The sequence below is a fragment of the Ursus arctos genome, unplaced genomic scaffold (assembly GCF_023065955.2).
Source record: "Ursus arctos isolate Adak ecotype North America unplaced genomic scaffold, UrsArc2.0 scaffold_13, whole genome shotgun sequence".
Classification (NCBI taxonomy): Eukaryota; Metazoa; Chordata; class Mammalia; order Carnivora; family Ursidae; genus Ursus; species Ursus arctos.
Window position 1 is genome coordinate 68,869,212 of NW_026622797.1, and position 18,541 is coordinate 68,887,752.

The 18,541-nt window shown below is 38.0% G+C and overlaps 1 protein-coding gene across 3 annotated transcripts in view; it reads right to left on the minus strand.

Annotated features, from left to right (window-relative positions):
- The window catches only part of CFAP206 (cilia and flagella associated protein 206), a 30,882-nt gene continuing 12,341 nt past the window's right edge, over positions 1-18,541 (minus strand). For all 3 annotated transcript variants that reach the window (XM_026511840.4, XM_057311203.1, XM_057311204.1), the window contains 6 exons: positions 14,138-14,257; positions 12,639-12,837; positions 10,815-10,955; positions 7,506-7,699; positions 3,713-3,853; positions 1-459 (listed from right to left, as the gene is read on the minus strand). In XM_026511840.4, the coding sequence (XP_026367625.4) occupies positions 229-459; positions 3,713-3,853; positions 7,506-7,699; positions 10,815-10,955; positions 12,639-12,837; positions 14,138-14,257 (1,026 nt within the window). In that variant the 3' untranslated portion in view covers positions 1-228. The remainder of the gene's footprint in view (positions 460-3,712; positions 3,854-7,505; positions 7,700-10,814; positions 10,956-12,638; positions 12,838-14,137; positions 14,258-18,541) is intronic.

The following is an 18,541-nucleotide window of genomic DNA, read 5'->3' on the forward strand; positions in this document are numbered from 1 at the left end:
TTTTACTTTTCAATTTTAATAGAATACAAAATGTTTTCTAGAGAACAACTTTTAGTTTTTTGTAGCAGGTTGACAGTAAACATACATGAGTATCCAGAAAACATTCACACAACCCATGAATGTGACAGCCCCACAAAATTAACTAATTGTCAGGGATGCAAAGATACTTGTCAATATTTGCCACTACTCATAACTTGGTGAGATCTACTTCAAAAATTCAGTCTCTAACTAGGTCTCATCAACAGCTCTAGTTAAGTTCACCTTGACCCCAGAGGTGACTTTACCCTGTCCCCCACAGAGACCAGCTATGTAAATCTGGGGCCTGGGCACCCGGCTGCCGCCTTCTCTCTTAGACTGCGTGCTAGCGTCCTTGGGTGGGTACACCTGTGAACAATTTTCTCTTCTCATGTGACTGAGATCAGTTTGTACTGAGTGAGTAGCTTTCCGACGCAAATTGGCCTAAAAAGAAAGAGAATACACGGGAATTAACCCATCTCTAAAGAACAAATAATATCAGCCTAATTTTTTTTCTCAATCTACAAAGAAATCAGCCCTACAACACAGCATTTTTCTACAAAACATTAAAACGTTAGAAAAACTAGAACATAATAAATATCCTTGCCAAGATGTAGGAAAATACATAAAAGGTTAAAAAAGGACCCAAAGAAAGAACATACAGATTCAAACTTAACAGCAAGCTCAATTATTTATTAATATATTCTTCTAATCCCTTTATTATTATATTTTGAGATTCATACCATTTGGATTTTCCCACCATACTTGGTTTATTGTTTTAAAAGACAAAAATCTAAGATTTCCTTTGTCTTTTTTAAATGGACTTCACCCAAGACTTTTAATATAAAAAGTTCTGATGTCTTCAGGTGATATTTTACAGTATCCTACATCTTGCTTGCTCTTTTTATGGATTACTAGTAAACATGAAGTTAAACAGATTACTCAGGCTGGGAAGCAAAGAGGTGTTTATAAAAAGGAGACTAGAATTTACTGAAGTAATAAGGAACTCTAAGAAAAAAACTCAGAAGCATTAGAGCCTGTGAGTTAAAAAGTAGAGACCTGGAATGAGAGGAAACATTCCAGATTTTCAGACACTGTGGATGAGTGAGAACTGAAACTACTTCCCGCACACTGAGTTTATTGTCTACATTAATACGACTTCGCTATTCCGTTATCCTCGTTACCATGATTTGACCATTCCGAGAGACCCCTACAAAAGCAAATAACTTGACTGTTCACTACAGAACATCCTCAAAGACGCACCTTCAGTCCTGAGCATCGACACAGAGACTAAGCCCTAACATTCTTTGTACCCCTGCCCCATTAATCTTTACCATCAGTGCTGGGCTCCTTTTTCATGATCTTTACCCAAGCCAGTTCCAGCCTTCATCCCATCCCCTGACCTACCCTTGGCACTCAAAGGCCTGCCTCGCACCATACTTCGCATTCTCAGTCAGTTCTGGCCTTGCTGTCCCCCCCCCAAGAGACTGCCAAGGCTCTAATGAGGTGCTGGTTCCTCCGACAGCTTTAAGCAATACGCTCAGTTCTGTCCTATCGGCAGGTCGCACCAGTAATACATGGGGAGCTGGCATTCAACATGATGCAACTCTAGAGGATAACTGGGTCTCTGGCGGGAATCAGAATGAAGTGGAGGTTGAGGAATGAGAAGAGAGGGGTCAGTCAATATGCAGCGCAGCTCCACTGAATACTCCATTCTCTGAACATTTCCCGTCCAGACCTATGTTGGCACCTCTACCTCTCATATCCTGTCCAGCCAACATTCCCCTCTTCTCCTTTACCTATTTATACCTCAGTCAACTTTTATTTCACTTCTGTTATACCACTGACCAAAAGGTACTGACCTATTTTTAGCGTATCAGTGTTACTTGCTAGACGACTGGCTTCAGAAGAACAAAGTAGTGACAGCTCTGTTACCTAGTGTATATCCATCCGACGGGCTCGAGTGAGTTTAGTAGATAACAGAAAAGAACATGGGGATGGAGCTTCATGAACTACAGAAGAGTAACTGATAGGAATGGTAATGGAACAAAAGGATGTGGAAGATATACCAGGAAGCTAATCCTTCCTCATCCCAGGAAATCAAGGGGTTGAAAAGCTGCCACCAGAAAGGGTGGCAAGAAAAATATCAAGGTTGGTGAAAAGGCTATGAAACACTGAATATACAAACGGACAAAGACTAGACATTAATGACAATAGAACTCTGACCCACAACATCTGTAGCCGTAGCTATCAGCCCAGAACAAGCAGGAGTTGGTCAGCTTCCCTATTTTTCTGCTGCCCCCACCTTTCAACTAAGGACCAACCAGAGAAAGCCAATGAGGCCCACCAAACCAATCACATAAGATCCCCCACTTTGAGTTAGCCTACCTCCAGCTTCCCCATGTCAACAACCTCCAATCAGAAAATGCCTGACACCTTCCCCTTTCTTTCACTATCAAGCTCTCCCACTTCTCCTGCCTGCTTTGGCGTTTCTGCCAACTACAACTGATGGTGATTGACTCCCTTGTTGTAGCAAACTTTGAATAAATAGCCTCTGTTCTTGTTTGGGTAGACTTTGTTTATTTCCATACCTGATTTCAGTTGAAGAGATGGACAAAATATACTAAGAAAAGGCTGAAAATATTAAAGAGTTTATTTCTTTCATACTCTAAATACTTGTTTAAAACGACGAGGTACTGTAAAAAGAGTGAGGGGGAGGAATTCCACTGAGTCAGACACGGATGAGAGTTTCAAAGTCATGCTGTGAGGACAAGCACCTCTTATGATTAAAGTGACTGAGAATCAGAAGGACAAGAGAGCTCAGTGCCTGTAGAGAAGATGTTGACAACAAGAGGGGACACTATCTGGGATATCACAGAGGTAATATCCTGCTCCTCAAAAAAAAAAAAAAAAAAAAAAATCCAAAAAAGGGTATACTTTCAATGATTAGAGGAAGCTGAGAGTGCTTTAAATACTAGAACCTCACAGAGTATCACAATAGATGGATATAGAAAGAGAGAGCGAGCAACTACCATTGTTCTAGTTACTGGATGGTATAATTTGAGAATATGGTTTCATTCTTCCGTATATGCTTAAAATTAGAAGACAATCTTACAAGGTAAAGCTGGCAAATTAATATGCAAAGAACTCTGTATATAACTTATTAGTTTATATAAATAATTTAAATTACTAAGTCTCTGTGTAACAATACATTAAAGTTCCCCCAACCTATAGCTCTCGGCCTTAGCGCCATCTTCTTGGAAACCCCCACACCAAGGGAGCCAAGTGGAGGGAGAAGTGACATGGAGGCAGAAGCGAGAAAGATGAGGCCAAGGTCCAAGTCAACAGCCAGCTTGTACACCCATGGAAGCCACAGGAGCAAACGTGAGGAATGCCAGAGGCCAGAGACGCTGGTACAAATTGTTGAGCTGCATGCCGACTTTCTAGAACTTGATTCAGTGGATCTAGAACATCCTTTGCCATCCAATCACAACAACCGCCTTTGAGAGACCCACCCTGCCCAGACCAAAACTGTCCCTTTTCGTCCTATGCCTTGGACCTGTGACTTGCGGGACTAATTCTGTTTTCATATGCGGCTGAATGTAACATATATACAAAAAATCATCTCTTCTGCTATCTTAGCTAAAGAAAAAAAATCCCCAACCTACAAATAATTTTAGAAAACATTGTTACAAACCAATTTTATAGCTTTTCTTCTTAATTCCCATTCGTTCCACTCATATGCTCTCACAATTGTTGGTGGCAATATGTGCGTATCCGTCTGTGTGCTACTTTCACACTTTGTAATTGGTTTTATATGTTTGTCAACATCCTTCATCTAAAGAAATGAAGTTTTTATAATTAGTACTTATTAAAAATAAGCATTATTTAGGGTAACTAAAAATAGTTAGCTAAACTGACAAAAATGTTAGAAAAACAAGAATTTTTGAACATGGAATATACTCATAAAGACAGCAGAGAAAATAAGCTTGTAGTAGTGAGATAAATGTGGTAGCTTTCCTGGGCTTTATGGCTTTCTTTGTACATGACTTTGTGAACTTAATATGGGAGGTATATTTTGGAAGGGGAAAACATAACATCACTCATTCCTAAGTCAAATGCCCCTCTCACATTTGGTAGCATAAGTGAATACTTTGTTGAAAACTGACAGAAGTTTAAAATAACCATTAAATATTGAATACGAATCACGTTTGTTTAAAGTACCAAAACATCTTTAGAATATATCTTTTTTTAATGATAGTGGATGATGGGATTTTTAAAGTTCATTTATTTATCATCTCTACACCCAAGGTGAGGCTTGACCTCATGATGCCGAGAAGAGAGTCGCGTGTTCTACCGACTAAGCTGGCCAGAAGCCCCTAAGATATATCTTAAACCCAGACTGTGCATACACGGCATATTATCCAAGGTGGTTTTGTTTAATTGGATACTTTGATTTTCTGCTGCAGCACTCACAACCTCACTATTAAAATATTAAACATTAACTCCAGGCTAAACAAGATAGGATTATGCTGGATATGAAATTGCTGGAGAGGGTGGTAGAAGTTTAAGGAACTCAGATCATAGTGAAGAGAAGGGAGAGAAGACAGCTTCTCTCTTTTTGTATCTAGTATAACTAGCAGTGTCATATTAGTTTCAGGTGTACAACACAGTGACTCAACAATTTTGTACATGACTCAGGGCTCATCACCATAAGTGCACTCTTGAGCCCCTTCACCTATTTCACCCATCCCCCCGCCCACCTCTCCTCTGATAACCACCAGTGTGTGCTCTATATTTAAGAGTCTGTCTCTTTTTCTTTGTCCATTTGTTTTTGTCTCTTAAACTCGACACATGAATGAAATCATTTGTCTTTCTCTGAGTGACTTATTTCACTTAGCATTATATCCTCTTGATCCAACCATGTTGTTGCAATGGCAAGATTTCCTTGTTTTATGGATGAGTAATATTCCATTATATATATTATATGTTATATATATATAACCACATCTCCTTTATCTATTCAAGATTAACTTCTTACTCCAAGGGGTGCCTGGGTGGCTCAGTCAATTAAGCATCTGCCTTCAGCTCGGGTCATGACCACAGGGTCCTGGATCAAGCCCCACATCAGGCTCCCTGCTCATCAGGGAGTCTGCCTCTCCCTCCCCATCTGCCTCTCCCCCCCACTCATGCTTTCTCTCACTCTCTCAAATAAATAAATGAAATCTTTAAAAAAAATAAGATCTTAAAAAAAAAGACTTCTTGGGGCGCCTGGGTGGCACAGCGGTTAAGCGTCTGCCTTCGGCTCAGGGCGTGATCCCGGCGTTATGGGATCGAGCCCCACATCAGGCTCCTCCGCTGTGAGCCTGCTTCTTCCTCTCCCACTCCCCCTGCTTGTGTTCCCCCTCTCGCTGGCTGTCTCTATCTCTGTCAGATAAATAAATAAAATCTTTAAAAAAAAAAACAAACTTCTTATTCCAAATCAAGCAACAGATAATCACTGATTGCTCTACCATTTAACATAAAATACAATTTTTGCCTTCAAAATGATGTTATGATAAAGCTGGATAGATAAAAACATGCTTCGAGATGATTAGCAATATTACACAATTCAAGGAAATGGCTAGTAAATAATTATAAGGACCACAGCTTTGAAATATGAAGGTCACTGAAGAAGAGCTGGGAGTTAAAGATACAGAAAGAGAAAAAGAAGACTAAATAAATGGGGAGAAATTGTTCTTTAGTGGGAAACGATGCATTATCTACATATAGCACACCTTTCTGAGGATCTGATTCTAGTCTTTCACTGTCTTTGAGGTATCTTACAAGTCTGTAAGTTATAAATAAATGGTAGCAAAGCCAAATAATTCTTGTCTATAGACATGCAAGTTCCTAATTCCTTCAAGGTTTTTTATGGAACTTGACAATGTAATTCTCAAATGTATAATGGAAAGTCAAGAGTCAAGTATAGCCAAGATTCTTTAGAGAGGAAAGGCTGGGGGAATTTAGTCTACAAGTATCAAAACTTATTATAAGGCTCTAGTAAGGTGTAGGTACAGGAATTTTTTTAAACTGAAAAATTAAATAGCCTAAAAATTAAGCCTGTGCATATAAGACACTGTAGATGTGGGGAAGAGACAGAGTATTGAACAAATGGTCTGGGACAATTCACTACTCAAATGGAAAAAAATTAAAATTAGATCTTCACCTCCCCCTAGACACAAAATTCAAATCCAAGTCAATTAAAGACTTGGGTGTGAAAGGTAAATCCATCTTTTTTGCAAAACAATGTAGGATGTAGGAGAATATTTTTGTGATCTATGATACTTGAGGATTTCTTAAACAAGACACAAATGTTGAAGACAGGAAAGAAAAAAGATTAATAAAATACATATTAAATTGAAAAACTGTCATTTGTGAAAAGACAGCACAAAAGAATAAAAAGTATAAAACTGGGAGAGCCTAGGCCAGTGGAACGCAAGTGAGAGCCTAGAAACAAACCCATTCTGTGTGAGAATTGTTCATTCAGTGGAGGTGTCACCATACTAAGTGTCCTCATACTGAAAACCATGTATTATTATCATCATTCCCAGTCCCTGCGGGGACCACATACAGTTTTAGAAGTAGGCAGAATAAAAAATATAACTAAAACCAATATGTTTTATTAAGACATAATTAATGAAACTACTAATTATTAAAAAAAAACTAAGTAAAGGGTACTTCTTATGGATGGGACAATGCAATATAATAAATATATAAATTATTTGATTAATGCATGACTATCTGAGACAATTTTGAAAAAGTAAAAGGGAGAGGAAAGCGCTTGCCCTATCAGGTAATAAAACACACTAGAAAGCAATAGTAATGAGGGGCGCCTGGGTGGCACAGCGGTTAAGCTTCTGCCTTCGGCTCAGGGTGTGATCCTGGCGTTATGGGATCGAGCCCCACATCAGGCTCCTCCGCTATGAGCCTGCTTCTTCCTCTCCCACTCCCCCTGCTTGTGTTCCCCCTCTCGCTGGCTGTCTCTATCTCTGTTGAATAAATAAATAAAATCTTTAAAAATAAAAAAAATAAAATAAAATAAAAAATTAAAAAAAAAAAAAGAAAGCAATAGTAATGAAAGCACTATGGTGCCAGGGCCGAGACAGACACAGACCTGACAGCTCTAAGTTATCACCTGTGTTATCTGTGCTAAGCTCCTTTAATTTTAGATAAGAAAATACTACAGTTTCAATTATTTATCTAAATGTAGTATTTCTCTTCCAGAGTTTTCCAGTCTCATTCATCAATTTGACTCCTTAGCTTGTTTTCATTATTCTTTAGGGATCTCATCAGTGTCCCTCTTCAGGGGTGAATCTCTGAGAGCATTAAAGGCCCTCTTCGGATCCTGTCTCTGCTTGCACTTAGGAACCATTCTACAACAAAGTCTAACTTTTTAATTAACTATACTTTTAAAACTCATATATTCTTAAAATACCGACTCTGCTTACCTGAGAATATGGAATGAGGGTTTCAAACTGTTGATGAAGTTCCAGGAGCTGAATTAATTCTGCATTTTTTTTGGCCTTTTCTCTAATTAAATCAATATAATTTTCAGGATTTTCTGCAAATAAATATGCAGCATCTCTGGTATTGAAAGTGTAATACTTTTCTTTATATTTCAAAATCCCAATTGCTGGATTTCCTGAAAATTAAGAAAAGGAAATGAATTAGGCATGAAATATTAAGTGATTCTATGTTTGTAATACATGCATAAAACCAACCCCTATATACTGCGTATTTAACATACGATGTACGTTTTCATTTTGCTAAAATGGTACAATTTGCATTATTAAATTATACATTTTATTAAATTAGATTTTATGTGAAATTCATATTAAATTAATTTTAAAGTATGGGTTATATAAAAATTTACTATCCAGATATAAGGTGTTTGAAAATCTTTTATGAGAACCACTTGTCATCTGGTTTTTTTAAATCTCCTTTAACTAAACTATTACAAGCATTGTTTTAAAAATAATTCTATAAAAACTATAAAGATGGGACATCTTTTCCAAAATATAGGTTTCGTCGTCTTTTTTTTTTTAAGATTTTTTATTTTTAAGTAATCTCTACATCCAACATGGGGTTTGAACTCACAACCCCAAAATCAAGAGCATGCTCCACTGATCGAGGCAGCCAGGCACCCCCAATACAAGTTTCTATGTTAGAAAGTATTTCCCACTGTGAACAGATACTACATGAAATATGGATTATTATTTTTTTTAAAGATTTTATTTATTTATTCGACAGAGATAGAGACAGCCAGTGAGAGAGGGAACACAAGCAGGGGGAGTGGGAGAGGAAGAACCAGGCTCATAGTGGAAGAGCCTGATGTGGGGCTAGATCCGATCACGCCGGGATCACGCCCTGAGCCGAAGGCAGACGCTTAACCGCTGTGCCACCCAGGTGCCCCTGAAATATGGATTATTAAATATCCACATAGTTGGTGAGAAATAGTAATACTGTCTTACTTATTTTTTCACTTGTTCAACAAAATTTATTGGCCCTATTCCTGGCACTAAGAATATAAAAGAAAACAAAGTTCCTGGTCTCAGTAAATCAACAAATACACCATCGGCCAGAGAGTACTGCAGGAAAAAAAATTAGACATAAAGCCAGCTAAACACATAGTAAAAGAAAGAGGGTGAGGTTGATACTTTAAATTGGGTGATCTAGGAAGGCTGAACGAAATGAAGGAGCAAGGTACATAGCTGTGTGGGGGATAGAGTTTTCCAAGTAGGGCGAATAGCACGGCAAAGGTTCTGAAGGTGAAAATGTGTTTGGAATGTTCACGAAGAGCAAGGCGGCCAGTGGGGCTGGAGTAGTGAGCAAGGGAGATTGGTTGGCAATGAAGTCAGTGACGTCATCTGAAAAGGACCCTAACTGGTAAGGCACAGTGTCACCTTGGGATTTAAGCCATGTAGTCTGCAGTCTGAACAGAAGGAAGGAAGTCCTACAGAATTCCTCTGAGGCAGTGCAGGTGGCTGCTACCCGGAAAAGTAATGTAGCAAATAGAAACAATGTGGTAGACAAAGTAATTAGGACTAGCGTATTCAGAGAGGATTCTGAAACTCAAGAGCCCCACAAGCCCTTCTAATTTCCTAATTCTCTTTTTTTATTAGAATCCTAGTTAGTGGAAGCTGGAAAGGGCCAAACAGACCTAGACGAGAAACCAGGCTCTCCTGAATCTTAGCCCATAGCTTTTCCAACTACATCATGCTACCTGTCATGGCCCCACGGCCATGATTCTCTGTGTTTGTGTCTCTCGTGACTCCCTTCCCTTCTTATTTGGGATGCATGGGTGGATGGATGGAAGTAAGGAGAAAGGAAAGGAAAAGAGAAAAGAAGATAAGAAAAGAAAAGGAAAGAAAGAAACCATCTATATTCTGTCATGTTTTACTTCTTCACGGCTCTCGACTATTTCCTCCCCAGTATCAGTGATCCTCACGGGGCCTCTGAATACTGTTCTCTTAGCTCCCTATGGTAAACCTTCTGTTACTCCCATTATGAAAAATCTAATACCATAAAAAATGAGTCCGTTTGTGTGTTCTCTAGCCTGTATACGCACACAATTCTAATAATTCTTTCTAATAAAAAAGTAATACCAACTATGAAATATAACAAAAGAAATAATAAAGAACAAACACAAGGAAGAGGTTAATGGTGTAAGGTAAATTAGAAATAATTTTGTCAGGGATGCCTGGGTGGTTCGGTCGGTTAAGCAACTGTCTTTGGTTTGGGTCATGATCTCAGGGTCCTGGGATCGAGCCCCGCATCAGGCTCCCTGCTCAGTGGGGAGTCTGCTTCTCCCTCTGCCCCTCCCCCTGCTCGTGCTCTCTCTCTCTCTCTCTCTCTCTCATAAATAAATAAATAAATAAATAAATAAATAAATAATGTTGTCACTCTTTTCATTCTACCCCTGACTTATTTCCAATTCTTAGATAATAATTTCTGGTTTACTCTTTGTTTTAGGGAAGCTTTTGTAATACATACAACATAGAGAGATTTCACTTGATAAAATACTGGCCATTTCCTTAGATCTGACTTATCCAGAAATCCTGATTTATGTTAATGGACTATAACCATGAAGTGACAGCATATTGTTTAATAAACATAACCAGCCAAATTAGTGTTGCTCTTTCAAGTAATTACTTTGGAAGATGATATATTTTAGTAATGCCATGTGAATTTCTGGAATCCTTCATTGGGCATATGAGTCATCCATCTTCTTATGATACCGTGGCATCCATATTTCATTACATACACATTCCATCACTTATCATTTGTAGCATAATTTCTTGGTTATATCAGTCTACCAGACTATTCTGTGAGTACTTGAAGATGAAGATGGTCTGGATCATCTTTGTGGCTCCTTTCCTAGCTCACTATCAGATCCCATAAAATTTTATTTATTTTTAATTTTTATTATTATTAGTATTTTTTAAAGATTTTATTTTATTTATCTATTTGACAGAGAGAGAGAAGGCACAAGCAGGGGGAGCAGCAGGCAGAGGGAAAATCAGGCTCCCCACTGAGCAGGGAGCCCAATGCGGGACTAGATCCCAGGACCCTGGGATCATGACCTGAGCTGAAGGCAGACGCTTAACTGACTGAGCCACCCAGGCGTCTCAGATCCCATAAAATTTTAAAAAATGAATAAGTAAAAAAAAAAAAACAAAAGTGAGTAAGTGACAACATAGCGCTTTATTCAAAGGAAAAATGGGGAAGTCCAAGTAAGGTTGTTCCCAACAATATACCTGGAAGGAGAAGACCATCTGTTGTAGCAAATGTGTAAGCACAAAATCCCCGATACTGAATTAACAACTTATCAAAATTTGCTGTTGTTTCTGGGAAAAGCCATTCTTGTTTTCTGAAATCCACCAGATGTACTCTATCTTCTAAAATGAAAGAGGAGGACAAGAAAAACTTTAACCAACGAGAAGAGTAAACAACCCAAGGAAATGAGCAGAAAAGACTGGCTGCTCTGTGACTAAAGTAGAGATAGATCAACTCAAGATAGCAGAGCTTTTCGTAACATACTAGGTGGCCAAGTGCTCATATACGAGGACAATTCTTCGTGAGACACCAGAGAATGTTCTGAGCAGAAAGATTCAAGGAAATATCTCTCAGTAACTTACTTTTGATAACAAGGTGTACAATTTTTGCTGTTTACACTTTAAAAAGTTCTTCCTAATGGTGGTTGGTTTACTTATTTACATGTGATAAACACTTTGTCTAAATTTTTTTTCTCCAAACAAAAACACGTATTTTATAAAATACTGATCCCCAAGGGTCTTAGCTTTTGCAATCCTACTACGCTTCTGGGCTCGGGCTCTGTATCAAAACACCAGATACCACAGATGCCCCCTGTGGCCACAGCTAGAAGTGAATGTAAATGTTGGGGAAAATAAACCTTCCTTCTTTCTTCCTGATATGCCTGAAAGCCTCAAAACAGTGATGACATGTGGCAAGTGTTAATTAAATTATTTTAGAAGAATATTAGGTCTCCCAGTTCACTGGGATCGGTAACGTGGTAGTTTCCTATTGAATATAAAGTTGTGGCATATGGGGAGAAACACATTAACCCTAAGAAGGAAATTGTTTTGCCAACATGGTTGAGTTAACTATCTATTGTCGAAGTGACCCTCATTTTTCAACTTCACGTAGTATCTGTGTAGATATGCTATTTTAATAAAATAAAAGGAGTAGGAAAAACGTGAACTGGAAGGATGCTTTTGAGTCACTCTAATTTAGCTTTCAGGGGTTTTTTTTTATTCTAATAGTTTAAGAATGGAAATAACCACTTCATTTTTATTTTCCACGAATTTGAAAAGGAAATTTAGAGAGTCATTTATCTAATTTCACTCTCTGGAAAAACCGTTTTAGGCAACAACACCCAGACTCTATTTTGGTACTTGTCATGAACTTCAAGTTGTCTGTAACTAAGATAGAAGACACCAAAAAAGTAAAAAGCAGTTTGTTAATAAAGACAGCCTTTCCATGAGAATCAATGCGTCTCCTAAAGGGTCTAAAATAACCTCAAATTTACAGGGATAAAATTCATTGATTTACAAATTTCAGCCTGACTCTGAGGAAGATATACCACAAATAGAGCTTTACTTGCAACCAATATGGCAAGGATTAATACCCTTTTCTACTACGAATCAACCAATAATCAAATCATTGAGACTACAATAGAAACACACAGGCAAGGAACACCACTGTCAACTAAAACACTGACAGTAACATTAAGCATGTTTATTGCAGGATAGTAAGGTCCTCAGTTGATATACTTACTGTTTCCCGAATTTCCTTGGTGAATATTAGTACTCTTTTAATCAAGAAAGATGCTGAATACCTTATCAGGAAAATAGAGCATGAAAATTTCACTTTTTCTTTTTTCTTAAGTAAACTCTACACCCAACGTGAGGCTCGAACTCACGACCCTGAGATTCAGGGACCCATGCTCCTCCGACTGAGGCTGCCAAGTGCCCCGAGCATGAAAATTTTAAAACAAGACAGGAACTTTATTCTAGAGGCAATCTGAAGAGGAAGAGGAAGTCAAGGATGATTTCTATTACCCAGGTGTTCTTTCACCCTACACACGTCAGTTTTCACAGTCAGCCCATCAAGAAGATTCTGCATAACTCTCTCAGGAAAGAGTAGTTCATGAGCACCCAGGAATGGTTCAAGGTGAGTTGTTAAATTACTGAGGACACTAATCAAAACAGTTTCATCCTGGAAGCTAGTCCACAGGTTGGAAAGTGCGATGAAGATGGGCTGAGGAAGAGAAAGGAAATGTAACTGTCTAATAAAATTATAGATCACTGTATTCTTAACAAATTCGTGTTCGTAAAGAAATTAATTCTTCCTGAAGATAAGTCAAAGCCTCCTGAGGTTAAACAATAAAATCTACATAACAACTGGACTCATAATTTATGAGAAAAAAACTTGCATTTTATTTCAATGCATTTTATCTTGGAGTGATTGTCATAAAGTTAATTTACCCAAAAAAGGCAAACATTTATGGATGCTTGGCCTCAAAAGGCCAAGGGGAAATAGTTTCTTTTTTTAAAAAAAAGCTAAATATGACTCATTACTATTAGATTTATCTGACTCAATCATGATTCAGAAGAACCTGGAAAATCTAGAGATACATCTTAGGGTATATCTTGTGAGCTTCAGTGAAAGCTTTTTATTCAGTTGAAGTTTTTTATTCATATTAAAGGTCACTGACTTATAGAACAAAGATAAAAAAAATTAATCAGGCCCTACTAATAAGCGAAACAACTTAGCCTTTTGTTTCCTGGTTTTTAAAACCTAGTATTAGGAATGGTTACAGAAAACTATCAGAGCCTCAAAATGCTCTATAAAAATACTGCATCAGAGAGGGAGATGAACCATGAGAGACTATGGACTCCGGGAAACAAACTGAGGGTTTCCGGGGGGAGGGGAGCGGGGGATGGGCTAGCTGAGTGACGGGTGGTAAGGAGGGCACGTATTGCACGGTGTGCACTGGGTGTTATAGCAAACGATGAATCATGGAGCACTACATCAGAAACTAATGATGTGCTGTGTGGTGACTAACATGACATCAAAAAAAATACTGCACGTACATCTTACACCTCCTTGGGGCCACCAGATTTGCCCGTAAGATGGTGCAGATAATCAAAAAATCTGTACACGTGTAGGCCTGGTAAACACAGTGATTATCCTCTGTCTCTTCATAAAGGTCACAAGTTACACCACTTCTTTGCTGAAGGCAATTTTTAACCAGCCACTGTGAACACGTTTCCAATGCTGCATTATAGATTCACTCTGCTGCCACAGCCTGTACCGATACCACGGCTACTACAAAACACAGCTGCATCTCCTCTAGTACCAACTGCCTGCAAAGGGGAGTCCCTCATCTGACTTACTACTACCACGAAATAACCGTGGAGAGCACGATCAACCTGCATAAAACAAATATTCTATTTGCAGTAATTAAATACAATTAGAATTACTTCTGATTCAATTGTATAGGACTCAAAGGTATACTCACCCTTACGCAAGGTCAAAGTTGATGGCAAATACTTACAAAGACTTGTGATGTTGGGACAGCTGTCTTTGATTTTACAATCATTTTTAAAAGTTCCAGTTGGGCTCCTAACTGCTTTATCATCATTTCTACTTCTTGAGCACAGGTAATTATATCTGACTGTGAAGACAACAGAATTTACAGTAAAATTTTTATAACTGCACTACAAAAATCATGTGTTTTAGGCCCTACTTGCTCCCTACATCCCCTGAAGGTAAGCACAATGAAAGCAGAAATTCTATTCCGCCTGGGATCCCCAAACCAAGAACAGTCCTGGCATACGGAGGGTGCTCCAGAAATATTTGTTGGATGGATGAATCTTTTGAAATACAATGGCTCTAACTTTTCCCAAAGGAATTCTTTTTCTCTTTGCTATGCAGTGTAATTAGCTCCCTGAGAAGTGGACCCTGACTCGGCTCTGTTCTGCTGTCACCCTCCCACTCCTCAATAATAAATTAGTGAGGTGCTCCTCTGAAAACTATTTTGATACTAGGCTTTTAAAAAATTACATCCAAGGGTGCAGAAAATCTTAAAAATCACATCACTGAAAGAAAAACAATATATTTCCGATATGACAACAGTAATCTGAAAATAAGGTGTTAAATGCTGACTCTGAAACAATTACTAACATTTATTCTTACTGTGTGCTAAGCATCATATTAAATACTTGTAAGTGTAAAAAAGAGGTGAGTATAAACAGGAAAACAAAGATATTGAAAGGTGAGTAAATTGCCCAAGGACATGGGCATTAAATTTAATTTAATGAAGGGTAGAATCATGGTTCCGTCCCAGACCGTTGGAAGCCAGAGCCCAGCTCTCACCCATTATATTTACTGCCTGAGATGTGACCAGAAATGGCAGTGGTATGGGCTCATCAGTACAGTGCAAGAGCGAGTTACTTGAAGAGAAAAAAAATGCATTTGAGTCTTCAGATACTTGTAGTCAAACCACATGCTTTACTAAACAATTTTTAAATGACAAATAATTACTTCATAAAAAGAGCAAATATTACTGTATTTCAACTAACAAAATTTTTTATTCACAAATGTAACATGCATCCTGTTTTAATTTTACCCATACTATTCTTTAAGCATCTCCCTTCCCCTTGCTTCATGCCCCATGTAATTCTATCCTTCTACTAAGTTTCTCATCTACCCCATAGAGTTTTTCCCCTTCTTTGTTAGTTTTGTTTTAGAAATCAAATATGAAAATGGTGTCCTCAAAGCCTCTTTAGATTTGTGCAACAGCAACAAGAAACAGAAATAAATCTGCATCTGCTCTTCAAAGTAACTTCAACACATAACGTCTTTAATCCTGTAACTGAAGATACTCTAGACTCCTCCCTGGAGCTATGTTTTCAGGGACTCACAGAGGAGGCATGGAGAAGTTTTTTTGATTTTTCCTCATGATGACCTAAAACAATCACTCTGTTTACATTTATCTAAAAGAACTCGTTCACAACTAGGTGGAGGTTTTAGTTGTACAGTTGGTCCTCACAAATAAATAGAAAGATATTTTGTGTTCACAGAGTAGAAGAATTAATATTGTGAAAATGTCCATACTACCCAAATCATGTACAGATTCAGTGCAATCCCTATCAAAATTCCAATGGTATTTTTCCCAGAAATAGAATAACAATTCTAAAACTTGTATGGAGCCATAAAAGACCCCAAGTAGCCAAGTAATCTTAAGAAAGAAGAACAAAGCTGGAGGCATCATGCTTCCTAATTTCAAACTATATTACCAAGCTGTAATAATCAAAACAGCACGATACTGGCCTAAAAACAGACACATAGGGGCACCTGGGTGGCGCAGTCGTTAAGCGTCTGCCTTCGGCTCAGGACATGATCCCGGCGTTGTGGGATCGAGCCCCACATCAGGCTCCTCTGCTAGGAGCCTGCTTCTTCCTCTCCCACTCCCCCTGCTTGTGTTCCCTCTCTCGCTGGCTGTCTGTCAAATAAATAAATAAAATCTTAAAAAAAAAAAAACAGACACATAGATCAATAGAACAGAACAGAGAACCCAGAAATAAATCCATCGTATATGTTCAACAAATTCATGACAAAGAAAGCAAGAATAAACCATGGGGAAAGGACAGTTCTAGAATAAATGTTATTGGGAAAACTGGACAGCAACATGTGAAAGAACAAAACTGGACCACTATCTTAAACCATACAGAAAATCAACTCATACTGGATTAAGGACTTGAATGTTAAGACCCAAACCATGAATTTCTAGAAGGAAACAAAGGACAGTAAGTTTCCTGATATGAGGCTTGGTGATGACGTTTTGGATTTGATACCAAAAGCAAAGGCAACAGGAACAAAAAATAAACAAGTGGGTCTTCAAACAGAAAAGGTCTACAGCAAAGGAAACCATCAACAAAATGAAAAGACAACCTGCTGAATGGAAGAAAATATTTGCAAATCATATATCTGATAAGAGGTTAATATCCAAAATACACAAAGAACTCATACAAATAGTAAAACAAAAACAAAAACAAAAAACAAAAAAACAAACAAAAAACCCAAACAATCCAATCAACAAATGGGCAAAAGATCTGAATAACATCTTTCTAAAGAAGACATACAAATAGCCAATGGGTACACAAGAAAGTGCTCAACACCACTTACCATCAGGGAAAGGCAAATTAAAACCACAGTGAGATATCACCTTATACCTGTTAGTATCAAGAAGACAAGAGATAACAAGTGTCGGCAAAAAATGTGGAGAAAAGCAAACCCTTGTGCACTATTTGTGGGAAAAGTAAATTGGCGCAGCCACTGTGAAAAACAGTATGAAGATTCCTCAAAATATTAAAAATAGAACTATCATATGATCTAGCAATTCCACTTCTGGGTATAAATCCAAAGAAAATGAAAACAATAATTAGAAAAGATATATGCACCCCCATATTCATTGCAGCATTCTTTACAACAGTCAAGACAAGGACGCAACCTAAGTGACCACTGATGGATGAACAGATCAAGAAAATAGGGCACAGGGACGCCTGGGTGGCTCAGTCGGTTAAGCATCTGCCTTCAGCTCAGGTCATGATCCCAGGGTCCTGGGATCGAGTCCCACATCTGGCTCCTTGATCAGCAGTGAGCCTGCTTCTCCCTCTGCCTGCGCTCCCCCTGCTTGTGTGCTCCCTCTCTCTCCCTCCCTCCCCCTGTCAAATAAATAAATAAAATCTTGGGGAAAAAAAAGAAAATATGGCATATATATATAATGGAATATTATTCAGCCATAATAAAGAAGGAAACTCTGCCACTTGTGACAACATGGATATACCTGAGGGTGTTATGTTAAGTGAAACAGGTCAGAGAAAGACAAATATTGTATGATCTTACCTATATGTGGGGTCTAAAAAAAACTAAAAATAAGAAAAATAAACCAATCTCATAAATACAGAGAACAGACTGGTAGTTGCTATAGGCGTGAGGTGGGGGTAGGGGTGAAATGGCTGGCAGGGGTCAAAAGGTACAAACTTCCAGTTACAAGGTAAGTAAGTCTTGGGGATATAATGTAACAGCATGGTGACTATAGTTAATAATACTGCATCGTTTATTTGAAAGTTGCTAAAAAAGTAAATCTTACAAGTTCTCATCACACACAAAATTTTTTTTTACTGGTTGGTGAAGGATGTTTTTGCAATATATACATAAACTGAATCAATATGTTGTACAACTAAAACCAATATAATGTTATGTGTCAATGATATCTCACAAAAAAGCCAGTTTTACTTAAGAATATCTTTGATGATGCAGTAAAAGTATTAATTTTATTAAATCTTGATCTCTAAGTACAAGCTTTTTAATAAGTGTGATGAGATGGAAAGTACATATAAAATACTTCTGCACATTAAAATGCATAGTTCTCTTGAGGAAAACACTTACTGATTGAATTTTGAGCTGAACTAGTGTTTTTCCCCCAGCAGAACATCATTTTTACTTGAAAGAGCAACTGACCGACAAACTAGGACTTTTGAGCCTTAGCGATTTGGCGGATACTTTCCTGAAAGTAAATAAAATGAGTCCATCACCGCAGGGAAACAACGGCTTTTGTTGCCGAAGATCAAATTTGCATTTTGAAAAACTTGTATCTGCCACCATGAAACTGACAGCATCCTAACACTTAAACATATTTCTAATGAGACTGTTGGTGAAAAAAAAAATGAAATTAGTCCTCTAGGAGTGCTGTCACTTTTTTTTTTTTTAATTTTCATAATGTGGTCAAAAAAAAAAAATGCTGGGGAAAAAAAGCATGTGATGCCGGCATGGTCCTTCCCTGTTCCCTTTTAATTGATAAATTCCTGATGCTTTGTTCCACGGACATTTTCAACAAGTCTAAAACAAGCAGAAATTCCACCTGATTTTTTTACTTGCATCATCAGGAAAAATC